This window comes from Chelonoidis abingdonii, chromosome 25 (assembly GCF_003597395.2).
Source record: "Chelonoidis abingdonii isolate Lonesome George chromosome 25, CheloAbing_2.0, whole genome shotgun sequence".
Classification (NCBI taxonomy): domain Eukaryota; kingdom Metazoa; phylum Chordata; order Testudines; family Testudinidae; genus Chelonoidis; species Chelonoidis abingdonii.
Window position 1 is genome coordinate 8,603,398 of NC_133793.1, and position 17,169 is coordinate 8,620,566.

Sequence of the window (17,169 nt, forward strand, 5' to 3'; positions counted from 1 at the left end):
TCTGTCAGTGAGCTCTCAGGGTACATTTGGCTACTATCGCAGCTTTCCACTTACCCATCTAGGGGTTCTCGGTTTTTGCCCACCTGTCACAGCCAGATTCCTCAAAGGTCTGTACAATTTGCATCCTCTTGTCTGGCCCTTAACCCCCAGTGGGACCTAACGTTCTAAGGAGACCCCCTTAGAACCGATGGTGACCTGTTCTCTCGTGCACCCCTCCTTTAAAACTTTGTTCCTAGTCACCATTACTTCAGCAAGAAGAATGGGAAGCTGGGGGCACTCATGGCCTACCCATCTTAAACCACCTTTTTTTTTTTAATAGGGACACCATTTTACTACACCCTCGTGCCTGTTTTCTCCCAAATGTCTCATCAGCATATCACATTAATCAAAAATTTTGCCTTCCTGTATTCTGCCCTTCCAGAAATGTAGCAACTTTGCATCCCACGATTTTACATTTGCCATATTGCAGTATCAGAATGGTTATTACCTGGTCTAGCTCTTCATGTCTGTAAAAATAATCACTTCTGTGTCTTTGTTTTAAGGAGACAGAGAGCGAAGCAGAAGATAACCTGGATGATTTAGAAAAACATCTGCGAGAGAAGGCACTGAGGTCGATGAGGAAGGCACAAGTGTCACCACCATCTTAGACTGAAACCTTTGATATAATGTACATTTTATTTGGTTTGTACTCAGAATTCAATTTCAAATTGTTAAAATGTATTTGAGCTTTAGAGTATAACATTTGTTGTAATAATTGCTAGGTTGAGGTTCACCATGTAAAAAAGGCATGGATTTACATTATAAAAAACATCCACAGTGTACTAGTGACATTCTTTCATTGACAGTTGACATTATTTCATGTAGAGTGAAACTTTTTAGAAGCAGTAAGGTGGGTCAGGGTTTTTAAAAATGACTGGCAACCTCAGTTTCTTTAAAATGTACCAAAACCTGTACATTTTTTTTACAAAGTTCTCATTTTTTGTTTTGTTTTACATTGCTACTAACCTTTGTGATTTATAAGCTTGCCCAGAAATGAAACCACTTCAATTGCAAGGGAAGTGCATATGATATTTTAATGCCATAATTGCTCCATTGTTACCTGTCGTTGCCACTAAAGTGAATCAAGAACAGAAATTTAGAATGGTACGTAAATGAAAGCAAGTCGTTTGCCAGGACACTGTGGGTTTATATTGATGTAATAAGTTGATTTGGAACACTGGAATTTCATTTGTATTTTTGTTCTTTTTTTTTAAAAGGGCAGTTTCCTTATCAGCAGTCCCAGAGAAGTTCCACACTTACTTAAATTTTGTTTGTGAAAAGATGTTGTAGCCCCATTCATGATTCTTGTCTGGTTGCGGTTCTTCTTAATGGTATATGAAACTTTCAGAGATGATGTCTTTGAAAGCCTGAAGGACCTGGACTTTGGATATTGTCATGTTTTCACTGTTTTTCTGTTTTTTTAACTAAAGCTATATAAAGCTTGTGGATTAAACAAAATAAATTTCTAAATTTAAAGAGTTGTTGGCTATTGTTATATGAGCACACTTGTTAAACCTTTTCTTCTTAAACAGGGTAAACAAATAACAGATGTTAAAAACTGATGTCTAAAATGCTGGATTATGCAAAATGAGATTTTTTTTCTTAAAAATGACTATCCCACTGGCAGAAGTAGCCCTGACTTTCTTAATACAATGATGTTCCTGATGTGCTGTGCTAGCCTTGCAAAAATACCAGCCCAGGCATGAAATCTACCTGCTAGTTCTTTGCTTTGGTGATTGTTAATGGAAAAAGTCTTCAGTTGCTTGTCGGAATTACTTGCTGCAGCAAATAGAATTTTGCAAGGTGCTGCTGTATTGTATGGTTACAAAATGGAGATTTGGCGGAAACTTATTTCATTGCCTTAATTACCATTTATAGGGGAGCATTCAGTTAACGAAATACCCAGCTCAGATAATTTGAACATATTGATGGGACATGTTTGCCTTCAAAATAGTATATTTTGAGACTGATTAGATTGCAGGCATAATTTTCACAAGTGCCTATTCCCATTTTTCAGAAGTAATTTAGGAACTAAAAAAAGGAACAAAAATCCAGTGGGACTTAGACTAGGTGACTAAGATACTTTTGGAAATTTTGCTGTGCATCTTAATTGTGAAAAACACATCTACTTAGGTGTAAATATTTGATTAGACTGGAACGTAAGTAAAGAGGCTAATCAAGTCACTATTAAGATAAGTGCAGGATGTTCTGTGTGCTGACTTGCATAATTGAATTCCTTTGTAGGTATCTTATAACTGAGATACTTTATCTCTTTTGTTTGACCCCAGGCTTGTCTGACGTATAATTCACAACTCTGAATCCTCTTGCTTCTCCTCTATCCTCTAACCACTACTTTTTAATCCATGGATTTGTAATGGTGCAGCATTTTTTTCAACAAGCGATCACTTGAAATATCTTGGCCCTGCCATTTCTTACCACTATATATGAGACTTGACCGCTCTGTATGTACTGAGTCTGACTGCAAATGGTGTGTGATTACGTGGGAGTCTTGTTGATTAATGCTACGTTTCTGGAAAGGCAGATCAGTTGGTTTATATAAGCTTCAGTTGCTGGAGTTTTCAGAATTCATCACACAGAAATCTGTTCCAAGTTATATCAAATTCTGGTAGAATGAAAATACACCCATTGTAGTAAATCTAGGGATGAAATGCAAGTCATTGGGAGTTAAATATTCTATTTAGCAGATCAGAGAACAGAAGGAAAGAGGAATATTCTGTGCCAAAAGATGTGGTAGCAGGTATGTTGGGCGGATGGCTTGAAACATAAAGTAACTTGAAGGAAATCTTCAATCAATAAACCTTATTGGTAGGAGTATTTTAAGTTCTAGTCTTGCAGCCTTAGACCTTTCTCCAGTATGTTCTTACAGAGATGCAAGTTCTTGAGTTTGGCCACTACCATGTTTAGATCTTTTATGTCCTGAAGCTAATTTGTTAGGTACTCTGCTTTTTGGGACAAGAACTGTCCTACCCTGCATTTGGAAAGTGGTCTAGCACACTTTGGGTGCTGCTGTAATCAAAATAACCCCACCAGTGCAGAGTTTTGTGTCCGAAGCCATTAGCATAAGATTTTTTGCACATTAAAACTTATTCTTAGCTCCACGTAGTTGTACACAAATCAGTCTGTTAAGCAGAGGCCCAGGACTGGAGTATCGGGGCCGATATAGACTGTGATTGAGGAGGATGAGGACACTTGCACATCATCGGCCTGCAGTATGCTGCTCAATCTCATTTCTTCACTTTCACAAACACCAAATTCACTCACATCTTGGATGTGGATTTTGTTACACTTCAGTAGAGCTTTTTACAAGACCGTTTCAGTGGGTCCATGGTAAACCTCCCTTTGATTTGAGTGAGGTCAACACAGCATACTTGGAAAATTCCAGGTTCTCATTTCTAGCAGTATGTTTTCACTTCCTTGCTTCAAAGCCCCATGTCCTGGGAGACAATCAGCACATCACTTCTGTAGTAGGTTCCCATGTTGCTGAATTCTGTAGTGCAGTGAAATGGTTTGAAAAACAGTGACATTGAATTTAAAATGCATAGCAACAATCAATGCCCAGTTGAAGTTGGCATCATATAGTTCATGCTGCTGCTGCAATTTGTGCACACGGGATTCAGCACTGACAATACGTCGTTGATAGTTTAGAAGACTAGGTGAGTGAGCTGGAGTCTTTAGCAGCTACATAAAGGATGTGGGGATTTTGCATATCGGCAAGTCCCTGTTTTGTGCATATGCCGAGTGGCCTTTTATCATTGAGGGGTCGAGGTGTCTGACTTGGACGCATGTTTGGGACTGTTGCTTTTTGTGAGGAATGTTTTTTCTTATCTGACTCTTCTCATTCCGTTCCACACCTGTCCCCTGTGAGAATAATGGGGAAGGCTTCTTTCCTGCAGGGATGAGTGTGCTGGCCAGTCAGTAGTGTCTGTTTCTCCCAAATTCCAGCCTCTTTCCTGCTATGAGGGGAGAGGTAAAGGCCTCCCTTTGCTCCTGCTCCATGCCCTGTATCTCTTGAGGTTGGCTGGAGAGAAACGGCTTTAATACATACTCAGTATTTGAAATTTAGCTCTGTTCTGTCTGCGTTTCCGTGCTTAAACCCCAGGGCAGATTAAGGATTGCTGATTTCCTAAGGGCTGCTCATGTATTTGGTGACCATTCTTCAGTGGTGGAGTAAGGGGCTGTGTGTAATATAGATGGCTCATGTCCACAGAAGACAAAGCTATTAAACATGGCGACAAGTCATAGTAATGGATGCAGGGTTGACAAGAGGGGGAGGAAAGTAGGAAAAATTGTACTGGGACCTTGAGGTTGGGGGGCTCTCCAAATGTCTGTGACTGGAGTGAAATGGGAGGGAGTGGGGCCATAGAAAACATAATATAGAGGGGGCCCAAAATTTCTCTGAATGGGCCTTAATGGATGATGTCTCCTGTTGATAGCTTCTAAGAATGAGGTGAGAGTGTAGCCAGTCACTTTCGCTAAGGTCTATGGTAATTCAGATTGCACTTGCAACTGAAATTCACCAGGTGGTGCTAAGAACTGAATAGTATCTTGATCTGTGCTCATTGTGGGAACTAGAATTTAATTAAAGGCTAATGACAGGGTGGGTAAAAATAGATTATTTTTAAAATGTATATACAAAATGGGATTTTTATTTAAATCAGAGGTTTTGATTTAATTTAAATGCACTTTTCCTTTTAAAAATAAACATTAAAATTTAACTTGAAATTGACAGCCTATGTTAAGGTCAAAACTTATTCAACTTATTTAAATTATAGTAAAAAATACTGAAACTAAGATGAGAAATCTAAAAGATGAATAAAAGATTCAGGTTCATTTCAACGTGAGTACAGTCAGTGCTCTGTTGATGCCTCTGTTAACCAATGACTTAGATACTTCCGGAATACAGTAAAATATTAAAATTGTAATATATTTCCCTTACAAGCGCTTTGCTTCAGTTTCACTAAAAAGAGGAGGGAGGTCAAATTTAAGGCTCGGTCTACACTTGAAAGTTATATGACAGTCAGAGGTTTGAAGAAATCACACCCCTGACTAGTGTAGTTATGCTGACCTAGCCTCCGGCGTACACGCAGCTATTCTGACAGAAGAGGGCTTCCATTGATGTCACTAATATTGTTCTGGGAGGTTATTCCCACACCAATAGAAAAAACTTCTGTCGGTGTAAGCTGCAGCTACACTATGGAGCTATTCCAGTATAGCTCTGCTGGTGTGATCCCTGTAATATAGATGTATCCTAATTCTCCCCCAAGAAATAGGAGGACAGTCAGCGGCTGACTGGAGCTAGTTAGTAAAAACTGACCTATATTCCTGATGGCTGTTAGGCCACCTAGCACAGCTGAAGCAGTCAACGTCAAACGAAAGAGAATGTAGAAGATCTACTGAATGTGCTGACAGACTGCAAAAAGATAGCTGTTCTATTGCTGATACTGCTAAAATTTGGAATGAACTTGAAATACCCAACAATAAGCATGTATTTCAGGCAGTGGAGAAGCAGATGGACCAAGCACTTTGACATCTAATTTTTCTGGCAATATTCTGAACACAAAGCACCACAGTAGATGCCTAACTGCTGAAGGGGAAGATGCTATTATAATATGGGCGTATAATAATCATTCATCTATCATGCCGACCATAATTTACAGGGCTGAAGGTGAACCATTCAAGTGGTTACATGTTTGCTACTGATGTTCTAAAGTCAAACCGCTGAACTGGCTACGCACTTGTCCCCAGAGTTTGTTGAAGTGCTAAACCAGGTTTCCATGTAGTAGGCTCTTTTGCAGGTGCAAAGAATACTTTCTTCATTTTAACTGATTCATTTAAAGTTTAAACTAAGTTGAAAAAGCAGGAAAATTGTTTTCCTCTTCCAGTCTATGAATAAAAACAGGGTGGAAAAGGATGAGATCTACTAGTTATAAAAACTTGGAAGGACCTGGTGACATGAAAAAATCCATTCCATTCACTGTTAATAGTTCCTTTGTTTAATAAATCAGTTTTAAATGTTTTGACAAACCTACTCTTTTCTTGTGTATTCAGCACATTTAAAGTAGTTTTATTGAACTGATAAGAAAATTATTTTTAAAATCTTCTGGGGAATTTTTAATTGAATTTCAGTCTCCACCCAAATGCAGCTTGACACAAATCACAAGAAACGTTAATTGATAGAATATGATGAATGATGCATTTCTTAACATAAAAGTAGAAATTACACTGTATCTGTACATTTATTCAGGTTATCCTGTAGGTTGGCAAAGATGTACCAACTTTAGTGTAAAGTCTATATTTAGCTGCAAATCAACATTGTAGTGGTTATACTAATCAATGAGACCGAACCTTTAGGAAAATAAAAAGTGTGAATGCTAAACAAGATTAAAATGATTATTTAAACCATCAGAATAAATAACTTATTTAAATTACTCCACCCTTTCTAATGATTAATACTGTCTCATGCCTATACCTTGTTTCCTCATGTGCAAGACCAGTGGCAAGAACTCTAGAGCGTTGACTACACTAGGAGGGGAGATTGATCTAAGTTATTCAACTTCAGCTATGTGAATAACATACCAGAAGTCAACGTACTTCTACTTACTGCGGGGTCCACCCTAGGCTGTGTCAACTGGAGATGCTCGTTGATCCCCTAGTAAGGGTAGACACACCCAAGGCCTCTTGCTTCAGGGTTTAAGCCAAACGCTTAACTTCTGGTGATTTAAAAGGTTTCTTACACCTTCCTCTGTAGCATCTGATGCTGGCCACTGTTGGAGACCACATACTAAACTAGATGGGCCAGAGAGTTGATCCACCACCGTGTGGAAGTACAATTCCAATGTTCCTAGTGCTAATGCAAGCTCTGACATATTCTTTCTCTGGGAGCAGGCAGTAGCCTTTGTACCTCCATTTATAAGCTAAAAATGAGCTTGCCAGTACTTCATCAGGGTGTGAATGAAAATTATAAATCAACTTGAATATGGAAAGCACTGTTTAAGGGAGAAGTACTGCGGTTTGTCACATAGCAAGTAGCACAACTGCGGGGAAGCTATTTTTCTCCATAATATTTAATTTTAAACCACCAACTGTGCAATGTGCTAGATGCAAAGTTTGCTGACATGCTATATAAATCAGGGCTATAGCCAAATAACAAATGCACATCGTGCAGAGCCACAGAGAACATATTGTGGGGGGAAATGTTTCTCCAGCTGGGAATGCTGTACTTTTTCTTTATAATGGAACATAACTGATTCCTGGGTGCAGATTGACTAATCTGGCTGAGATGAAACTGGCATTACTGAGCATGATCACTCAAGCCAAAAGATCATAGAATGCTAGCAATGTAGGGCTGGAGCAGACCTTGAGAGGTCATTTAGTCCACCCCCCTGTACTAAAGCAGGACCAAGTAAATCTAGTCCTGTCCTGACAGCTGTTTGTCCACCCAATGAGGGGAATTCCACATCCGCCCTTAAAAGCCTATTCCAGTACTTAATTATCCTTTCTAGTTAGACATTTTTTTCCTAATATCTAACGTAACCCCCCCCTTGTAGATTAATCTTACTATTTGTCCCGCTGCCTGTGGCAGTGGAAAACAATTGATCACCATCCTCTTTCTAAGAGCATTTAATATATTTGAAGACTCTTTTCAGGTCCTTTCTCGGTCGTCTTTTCTCAAGAGTAAATATGCCCAGTTTTAACTTTTCCTGAGAGGTCAGGTTTTCTAACCCTCTTCTCATTTTTGTTGCTCTCTTCTGGACTCTCTCCAGCTTGTCCACATGTTTCTTAGTATGGTGCTGAGAATTGGACACGGTACTCCAGCTGAGACCTCACCAGCGGCAAGTAGAATTGAATTACCCTCTCTTACATGCAACACCCCTGTTAATACACCCCAGAATGTTAGCCTTTTTTGCAACTGCATCACACTGTTGACTCTCAATTTGTGATCCACTCTAACCCCAAATCCTTTTCAGCTGTACTGCCACCTTCCTAGTTATTGCCCCTTTTGTACTTGTGGATTTGATATTTTCCTTCCTACGTGTAGTACTTTGCACTTCTCTGTATTGAACTTCATCCTGTTGATTTCAGACCAATTTTCAATTCGTCAAGGTTATTTTGAATTCTAATTTTATCCTCTAAAGTGTATATAACATCTTCCAGCTTCCTTCCATTAATTAGGCCAGTAAGGCTGTCAGAAATTAGATAGGTTTGACATCATTTTGTATTTGAGAAATGTTGGTTAGTGCTTATAACTAAGGCTATGATTTTTTTCCACGGAGGTTGCGGAAGTCATGGAATCCGTGACTTCTAGCAATGTCCATGACTCCAGCCTGTGGCAGCTGGGAGCTGCAGAGTCCCCATGCCACAGGCAGTGGCTGGCATCTGTGGGGGTACCCTGCAGCCTGGTGGGGATACTCTATAGTTCCCAGCCGCCGTGGGTGGCGGGGCCTCCCTGGAGGTCCCAGCTGGCTGCGAGTGCCAGGGCGCCCCCAGAGCTCCAAGCAGGCCTCCGCAGCTGTCTACCAACTGCAGGGACCCCGCAGATGAGCTTCCCATTTTGTCATGGATATTTTTAGTAAAAGTCAGCGACAGGTCTTGGGCCCCCATGAATTTTTCTTTGACTGTGACCTCTAGGTGACTTTTAATAAAAATATCCATGACACAGTCTTAGCCTTACTTATAACCCTATTATCCACTAGGTGCTTACAAATTAATTACTTGATCATTTGTTCTAGTACCTTTCCAGGTATCAAAGTTAACCTGACTGACCAATAATTCCCTACGTCCCATTTCTTCCCATTCTTAAAGATAGGCATTATATTGCCCTTCTCCAGTCCTTTTGGACCTCACCTGTTCCCTGAGGTCTTGAAGATAATTGCTAATGGTGCTGAGATTGCTTAAGCTAGTTCCTTAAATACCCTAGGGGAATTTTGTCAGGCCCTGCCAACTTGAATATAACTTATCTAAATATTCTTTAACCTGTTCTTGCCAAATTTTGCCTTGTGTTCTTTCCCCCAGTTGTTAATATTATTTGTGTTAAGCATCTGGTCACAATTAGCCTTTTTAGTGAAAACGGAAACAAACGTTAAACATGTCTGCCTTCTCTTTGTTGTCTATTACTATCCCTCCTTCTCTGCTAAGTAGTGGGCCTGTGCTTTCCTTTGTCTTTTGCTCCTAATGTATTTATAGAATGTCATCTTTTTGCCTTTTATGTCCCTGGCTAGGTGTATCTCATTTTGTGCCTTAACCTTTCTAACTTTGTCTCTACATGCTTGCACTATTCTGATGTACTCCTCTTTAGCTATTTGTCCACGTTTGCACTTTTTGTATGATTCCTTTTTTGATTTCCAGGTCATTAAAGAACTGATGCAGCCACATTGGGTTCTTGCTAATCTTCCTATCTTTTGTTTGCATCAGGATAATGAAGATTCTGTGCCACACAGGTTTGTGTAGTATCCGTTTGCTTTCAGTTTTCTATCATGTTGTTTCGGTCTCTGTTCATAAAAAGTCAGTGCTGCAGGCAAAATTCTCTGGTCCGCACTCAGGATTCTGAGCCAGTGCTTGGAGGAGACAGTGTGAAAACGTCTCCCTACAAGTGCCAAACCAACTGAAATGACCATGAGCAAAAGGGTAGTCTGATATCAGTGCCTCTAATGAATGTTTGTTGGAAGTTGATGTGTTTCTAGTCACCGGTGATTATCTTTGGAGCACTTATTTTTGCAGATTCCTCAAGATTCAGGCATTTCTCATCCAGAATGGAACCTTCTTCGTGAGACTCTTTATCATATATGAACTTGCAGTGAGCAGTTATTTATAAGCTGATGAGTTAACTTGTAAGTTACTTTATGGTTTAGGAAGAGACTGCACAATAAGTGTGAATGAAAAACTATTACTGTTCCCTGCTCCCTGTCTTAGGACTCCTTAGGATATACAGTATCACAAGCATTACTTGATGGAAGGGATATGTGGGACCACTGAGTCCATCTGTCTGCACAAATGCAGTGGAGTTCCTCCGATAGAGGGTGCATTGAGTATTCATTACTGGCTAAATCATTCTTGTCTTTGCGTGTGTAATGTGTTCCGTCGGCTTGATGCAGCTGTACTTATCCAATGGTTGGACAGAGCACACTGCTTCTTCACAGGCTGAGAAGAGAGAAATTAGCACCAGATCACTAAACAGTCATGAGGCTGGAGTCTTGAAGTAGCAATGCAAAAGAAAAAAGTCAGTTTGGAACAAGCTCTTGCTGCTGTACTAAGGTAATAAAAAGGAGTGCCAAAGGAGCTCAACTAGAAATTGAGAAGGAAATTTTCTCTGGATAAGAAATATTTGTATTTGATTAAAAACCCTCAATACTTTAATGCTGTGGAGGAAGGAATTCTGTAACCGTCCATCCTTCTGTAATGTTTTAGGTTAAAGGCCTACGGTCAGATTCTCAACTTGTGTCAATTGTCAGAACTCAGTTGAAGTAACTGGAGCTGTGACAGTTTGCGCCTGCTCAGGATCTGATCCCCAGAGATTAGTTTCACCCTGTGCAGCAGACTTACTAAAACACAGGTATCACTGATCTGCTACGTTGGACATGAACTTCTGCTTACCTCCATTGTGTTGTGCTCCTGACTTTACAGTTGTGCGTCCCCCCATGTCTGTAGAAAAGCATAACCTCTGCGCACTCAGTGACTTGTTACCAAAATCCACCCAGTTTTGCTAAAGCCATGTTACTGATTCCCTAGCATAACCTAGAGCGCAGTCCAGATAAAGTTCTACTTGGAAAGTGAAAGAAGGCTATTTTGTTATGATCTTTTGGCTGTCAACATTTCTTTTGAAATGATTGGTTTTATGCTTCCAAAGGCTACACGTAGCTCTGAGGTTATAGTAACCATATTTAAAACTTCAGCTCATTTTCACAAATAATCTACACAGATACACACACATCAGAAAGAGGAGTCAACTCCCATTAAAGACAGTCTGTCAGTTGGGTTGTAATTCAGAGAGCGAATTGACTGCTGATGTGAAAAAAATCACCTTTGTCACTGGGATGATTTTTTTTTAATGAGACAGAAATGGGTTTGGCACCTTTCCAACTTATTAAAGTCTTTGTGAACCACCATGCACCAGCACAAGGAGACGAGAGAGAAAATTATATTAAGTGCATGATTGGCAAAACAAAATTGGGCTGATCTTTATTTATTTTTTATTGTCTTACGAGCATGTGAATGAATCCTTCCATTATTTATGCTAAAGAATGAAGGGGACTCTGTCCTCCCTGCTTCTGAAAAAATTGTCCATGGTTTTCAATTCTTCAGCTCCTTTCCAAACAGCAAAAGTGGACACCTCTCAGTTATACATAGTGGGAATGAGTGTTCAGGGGTCCACAGGGAGTGGGTGAATGTAAGTGTAGCTATTTGAAAACAGAGGACTCTTAGCGTATGTGTGTGTGTGTGTGTGTGTGTGTGTGTAAAAGAGAGATTCTCGGGAGAAGCAGGGCCAGCTCTACCTGTTTTGCTGCCCCAAGCGGCAAAGCAAAGAGGAGGAAAAAAAAAAAAGCTGCCGCCGAGCTGCTGCCGAAGAAGTAAAAAGGAAAAAGTTGCCACCAAACTGCCCCCAAGAAGAAGGAAAAAGAAAAAGGTGCTGCCAGAGAAGGGGCGGGGGGAGAAGTCGGCGTGCTGCCCCAAGAACAGACAGAGTGCCACCCCTGCAGATTTGCCGCCCCAGGCACCTGCTTCCTTGGCTGGTTCCTAGAGCTGGCCCTGAGGAGAACAGGGAAAGAGAAGAGAGGCTAGAAATAATTGGTGTCACTTTAGGACAAGGGTAACAGAACAGTCATGCTCAGAAACTTGGTTACTGTGGAATCCAAGGAATCCTGTAGGGGTAAAACCGGTCGTGCCGCACCCTGAGAGAGGGACTTGCTCATTCAGCCTCTCAAGGGCTAAGAAAATGTTTAGACCCAGACTTTGTGATTTAATTAACTATAGAATCAGTTACTCTGGACCCTCTAACACATCTTGCCATATCCATCAGCCTGAAATGGAATTGCTGGCACTTGTTCTTTAACTTCACAGCTTTGCTACATAATGGACTGAATTTATGCTACATGCACAAAACACCTTGTGTTGAGGTCAGAAGTGTGACTAAGGTGGAATTGGTCCTTTCACAGCCACTGCTTACTTGCCAATAGCTCATAGCATTAAGTGCTTAGCAGTAGGCTTTCAATGCTAGGTGACATACTCAACTTGGAAAAATGTGGATCTAGCCTGCTGTTCAGTTTCATTCCTAAATGGTTTTTTTTTAGTTTGCTTAGGAAGGGAGAGAGCCCTAAAAAAAACTATCTTAAGGTGCAGAACTGGGAGCCAGAAGATTTGGGACTTATTCTTGCCTCTTCCACTGATTCACTGTGTGAATCTGGGAAAGTCATTTCACCTCTGTCTGTTTTCCCATCTATAAAATGGAGGTCATATCTTGTGGAGGTGACAATATTTGTAAAGTGTTTTGAAATCTAGGATCCTTTTGCCATAACCAAGGAGACTCGAGAATAATCTGTTTGCTTCAAGGGCTATTTTAATTGCTATACAGATGGTAAAGCGCTTTGTGCTCTGACCCTCGCAAACCAAAGTACCGCCAGTGTTAGCCAATGAACAAGCGGCCTCTTGAGCATTCACGATGAGGTTCCATTAGTAAGACCGGTCTTCAGGAACCCTTCACTTCAGCAAAGCTTTTCATAGTGTGAGCAGTATAGAGTCCTGGAAAGCTGGTGTATGGACCAATGAATCTGGATCTAATCCAAATTAACGAAAAACAGAGCATTGTATTCATTCAAAGAGAAGGCAGCCTGGTGGTTAAGAGCATCTACAAAGCAAATATATCGGTTTTGCTCTTTGCAGGGGATTCAGGAAATGTTGTCTGCTCTTTGACATGAGCAATGAAGTCACTCTTTGCTGCCAGTGCTTGGCTAGACCTCTGGCACACCTCCCCTCCTGTCAGAGCTGCCACCTTCCCTTCCCTTAACCGAGGAAAAGGGATGAACTTTGGGCCTTTCTGCTGTGACCTCAGTAGCTGGTTTTTGTAGGATTGTTGGTGAGTGCTGGACTGTGCTTCCTGGCTAGTCATAAGAGGATTCCGCTAATTTACTAGTTTATGGTAGGGTTGCTCAGGAACCCCTGTGTTGTGCACACTAACTCGATTATTCATGGGTTGCTCACAAGCGCTAGGTTATGTACAGTAACTTGAGCCCCAGATTGTTGCTTTGGCCTATTAACTGGATTTCTGAAGTGTGATGATTGACTTGTGTGGTGTGCCATGTGCGCTATATTATAGGGCTGCTCCATTGAGACTGGATGGCTGCTGCTACAGATTTATTTTTAGGGGGTGGAATAAAGACTGTTAACATTGGGGGGGGAAGTGTTAAAAATATACACAAAGGATAACATGGATTTATGAACTGATCTTGCTCAAACCTGAGATGTGTCCCTTTCTCTTCAAACTTTTGTTCACGTTCTCTCCAGTGTGCTGATTTCCATATTCAATGTTTCTCTTTAACGTTTAAATCCCACATCTCACTGCCCTTCCTCTGCCTTTGCTTTGTCCGTCAGATCCTTGGTAATTGCTTACTGGAGGCCCGGCCTGGACATTACACTGTGCTGCTCTGGTAAATACAACTACCTCCTCTTGTGAATGCAGCTATTGTGAGACAGGCCTAGTGGCGGGCTGGCAGTGAAAAGTCCCCACAAGAAATGTCTGCTCAGCTAGGATCAAAGAACGTGCTGGTGGTAAATTACAATGGGGAAAGCAGAGGGATAGTACGGAAGAGAACACGTACCCTAGAAGCAACTCACTCTCACTTTCGTGCTGTTACCTGGCTGAGGTCACCATTGATAGGTGCAGTCCTGGGCCCCTTTGAGTTTTCCCTGTTTTGTATTGTAAAAGCAGTGGATTGGAAATTAATAAAGGCAACTTGTGCCTTGATCTGGGCCAGCCTGAGCAAAGTAACCCACTGTGCAGGGGCAGCTTTATCATACCCCCAACAATTCATCATGATTAGCAGCTTGTGAGCCGAGGCTGGCTGGCATGGGGAATGGGTTATGTGAACTTCATCGTGTGGGACCTGGGGGATTGCATGATTGTACTCTGTGGAATTCCCCAGCCTTGTCATTCATGATGTACCCAGACTCTTTGAGTTAAAGCTGCGCTAAGGGATTCCAGCACACGTCTCTGTCTTAGTATAAGAGAACTAGTAAGAGGCTGTTTCAGGCTCTTCTCTCAGGGCACAATGTATTAGTTACAGTGAAAGTGTAGGCAAAATACCAAAATAAAGTAGTTCCTCCGCCCAACATGGGCTACAGTCCCAGCTGCTCTTCCTGCACCTCTCTGCCCTTCTGAGGCCTTGCTCTAAGCCAGAGGCTCCTGTGGGAGTCACTTCCTACTCCCTGCAGCTCCCAACTCCCCAGGCCACCTGCCCTGGATTTGCCTACTAGCCAGGCCCAGGTTCTTTCCCAGGCATATATCCAGCTCAGCTTGAGCTTCTTGCTGGCCTTTATAAGGATCAGATGCTCTGCAGGCCACCGCGTGACTCTTAGCCCCTCCAGCCTCAGCTAGGAGGCAGCTGATTAATCCCAGGTCAGACTGGGTCCATCTCTCCTTAAAGGGGCCAGTCACCCTGTGACCAGAACCGTAGTATAAAACTTGCCTCATTGAATAGCGCTCAGATCAGGGTTTCCAAGCTGAATTAGCGTGCAGTTTTCCCAGTGAAATCTCCCTTTGCTGTTCTCTGCCCATGTCCCTTAACCCCTCCATGTCTTTGTATAAGCACTTTCCTGGCATGTTCCTAAACCCACCCAATTTAGCATCATCTTTTGCTTTGAGTTGAGTTGTGCTTTTGCTAGCTGGAAACTGGATATACTGTGTGGTTGGGGCTTGGACAGTGACTGCCTAAAGGGGAGAGAGTGATTGATGGATACTTGTTCCTTAAGTAGAATGTGGGACGTTACAGTAATTTGTAACCAAGCTAACAATTCTTTCTTTCTAGCAGTGACAGCAAATTGGAGAGGTCAAAGGCTAGAAAAGATTGCAGGAGAGCATCCATCCACCAGTGACAAATGTAGTTCTGCACCGTTGAATGCCAAGTTGTTATGCCTTGTAAGGCAAATGTTGATTGCCTTAGGTTTCACTCTGATTATCCCACATGAATAATGGAGCCCCCACCTTTAGGAACCATTGTTCTAGCTCTGTGACGAGTGTGTTACATGCGCCGGCTATCAATGGCAGTTAATTTTGTTGATGGCTTCAATTGCTGTTGCTGGAAGCTGGGTCCCTGCCAGAAGAAAAATGATCAAAGTTTGGAGTCAATAATGAACGTATGTGTATGGAGTAACTTCCAAAGCACTTTACAGCTCTCACTGATGGATCTTCAGGTTGTGTATAGTTGTTGCTAGGGTTAGAAGCAGATAGATGAGACTCCCTTTGCTCACCACTTAGCAGATGTTCCCTTGTCTAAGTCCAGCATATCCCTTCGATCCCTCTTCCACCCTGCCCTCCTTATCCCACTGATCGCTGTTCTCTGCAGTGTCAATGGCTCCTCCACTTTCCCTGGGTGCTCAGATTCTGCCCTTTTCGATGCCACTTAAATTCAAGGTAGCCAAGGCCTGGGCCCCGTGAAACCCTTTGTGGTTCTGGGCTTGTTCTGTCCTTGCATTGTGTGCAACTCTCTTCGGTTGAGTTTGTTAGCCTTTCAGATGAGCGGGTTAGGGACGCAGAGCTGCCAAACAGAACTGGCAGAGAGGCTGAATTCAGTCTCGTAAGAGCTAACTCTCGTCTTTGCCCAAACTGCAAGACCACCAGACGCACATGGACAAAGTCTCAGTTGGCTTTTTTTCAGTTTGCTGATGGCCATGTATACAACTGCTGAGCCAGATTCTCTCTCCTGGGTCCAGCCCTTTTGCATTGCCTGAGGGGTGCGAAGGGGCCAGAACCTGACCTTACTTTCCCAGCTGAGAATTCCCTTGGTTGGTGGGGGAGCAATCAGAGCTGGCTTCTAAGTCCATTGGTCCTCCCCAGGGGGCTTGCTCATATGTTGGGGGAGGTAGAGGTAGGAGGTGGATTGCCCTGTCAATTCTCATCTCAGGTCTAGTCGTTGATTATTATCTTTATTACCGTGGTGCCCAGGAACCAACCAAGAATGGGCCCTGTCGCGATAGGCATTGTACAGACACAGATAAGAAGCAGGGACTGCCTACTCGGGAACCACAGTCAGCTGTCAAGTTAGAGCAGCCTTGGGGTTCTGTAACTTACACTGGGGTTGGAACACCTGCAGCCTGAGAATCAGAGAGCTGGAGCAAGCAGGAAGCCAGTTACAGCTCCTCTCCCAGTGCAGCTGGAGAGAATCTGGCCCGTTGTGGAACCTGGATTTGCAGACGTGGCCTCTGTTGTCAGTCAGATTTAAAATAACACCGTGCAGCCATGGGGGTGTACCATGGCAGGCCTATGTGATGGTTAACAGTTTTTATGCTGCTCATCCAGCCAGTGTATCTGCATCTGACAAGGGCAGTGTGTTTATATGGCAGGTTGTCATAAGGTTTGCAGTTCACCCCAGCAGAAAGGGGCTGTCCCACAGTCCTTTACGCCACTTAAATCCTAGACTGGGTCTACCCTGGCAATCTGCAGCATAACACCCACCCTGCAGGTCATGGAAGGGTTCTCTGGGCCAGTCCCAAATAGGCCAGTGCATGGGGGGAGGGAGGGTTCAGGATAAGACTATCGGTCTGCATTTGCATGGAGCAAGAGATCCAGAAACCCTACACAGTATTCTGACCTATAGATACTAAGTAATCATGTGTGCATCTGAATTTAACCCCAGAATCACAATAGCATCCGGGTAATGGAGATGGGGGAGTGGGGGTAGTGGTGAGAGGGGCAGAGCATATAGCTGAACCGTGAAAGGGTTAACTGCATAACACTAGGGCTGATGAAGTGAAGGGGGCCCAGCTTTCATAATGGTATTTAACCAAGTGCATGATGTTCAGGGAGCCCTAACTCGTTAAGCTCCCAGGGACCAATCCTGTCTTAAATGAGCTCAGTGTAGTTGAATACACAAGCACCTAATCTGGACTTTGCACCTGGGAGCT

At 42.4% G+C, this 17,169-nt stretch overlaps 1 protein-coding gene across 9 annotated transcripts in view; it reads left to right on the top strand.

Annotated features, from left to right (window-relative positions):
- SRRM1 (serine and arginine repetitive matrix 1) overlaps positions 1 to 1,515 on the top strand; it is a 28,818-nt gene extending 27,303 nt beyond the window's left edge. For all 9 annotated transcript variants that reach the window (XM_032789532.2, XM_032789534.2, XM_032789529.2 and 6 more), the window contains one exon: positions 543 to 1,515. In XM_032789532.2, coding sequence (XP_032645423.1) covers positions 543 to 647 — 105 coding nt within the window. In that variant the 3' untranslated portion in view covers positions 648 to 1,515. The remainder of the gene's footprint in view (positions 1 to 542) is intronic.
- Positions 1,516 to 17,169: the final 15,654 nt, after the last annotated feature.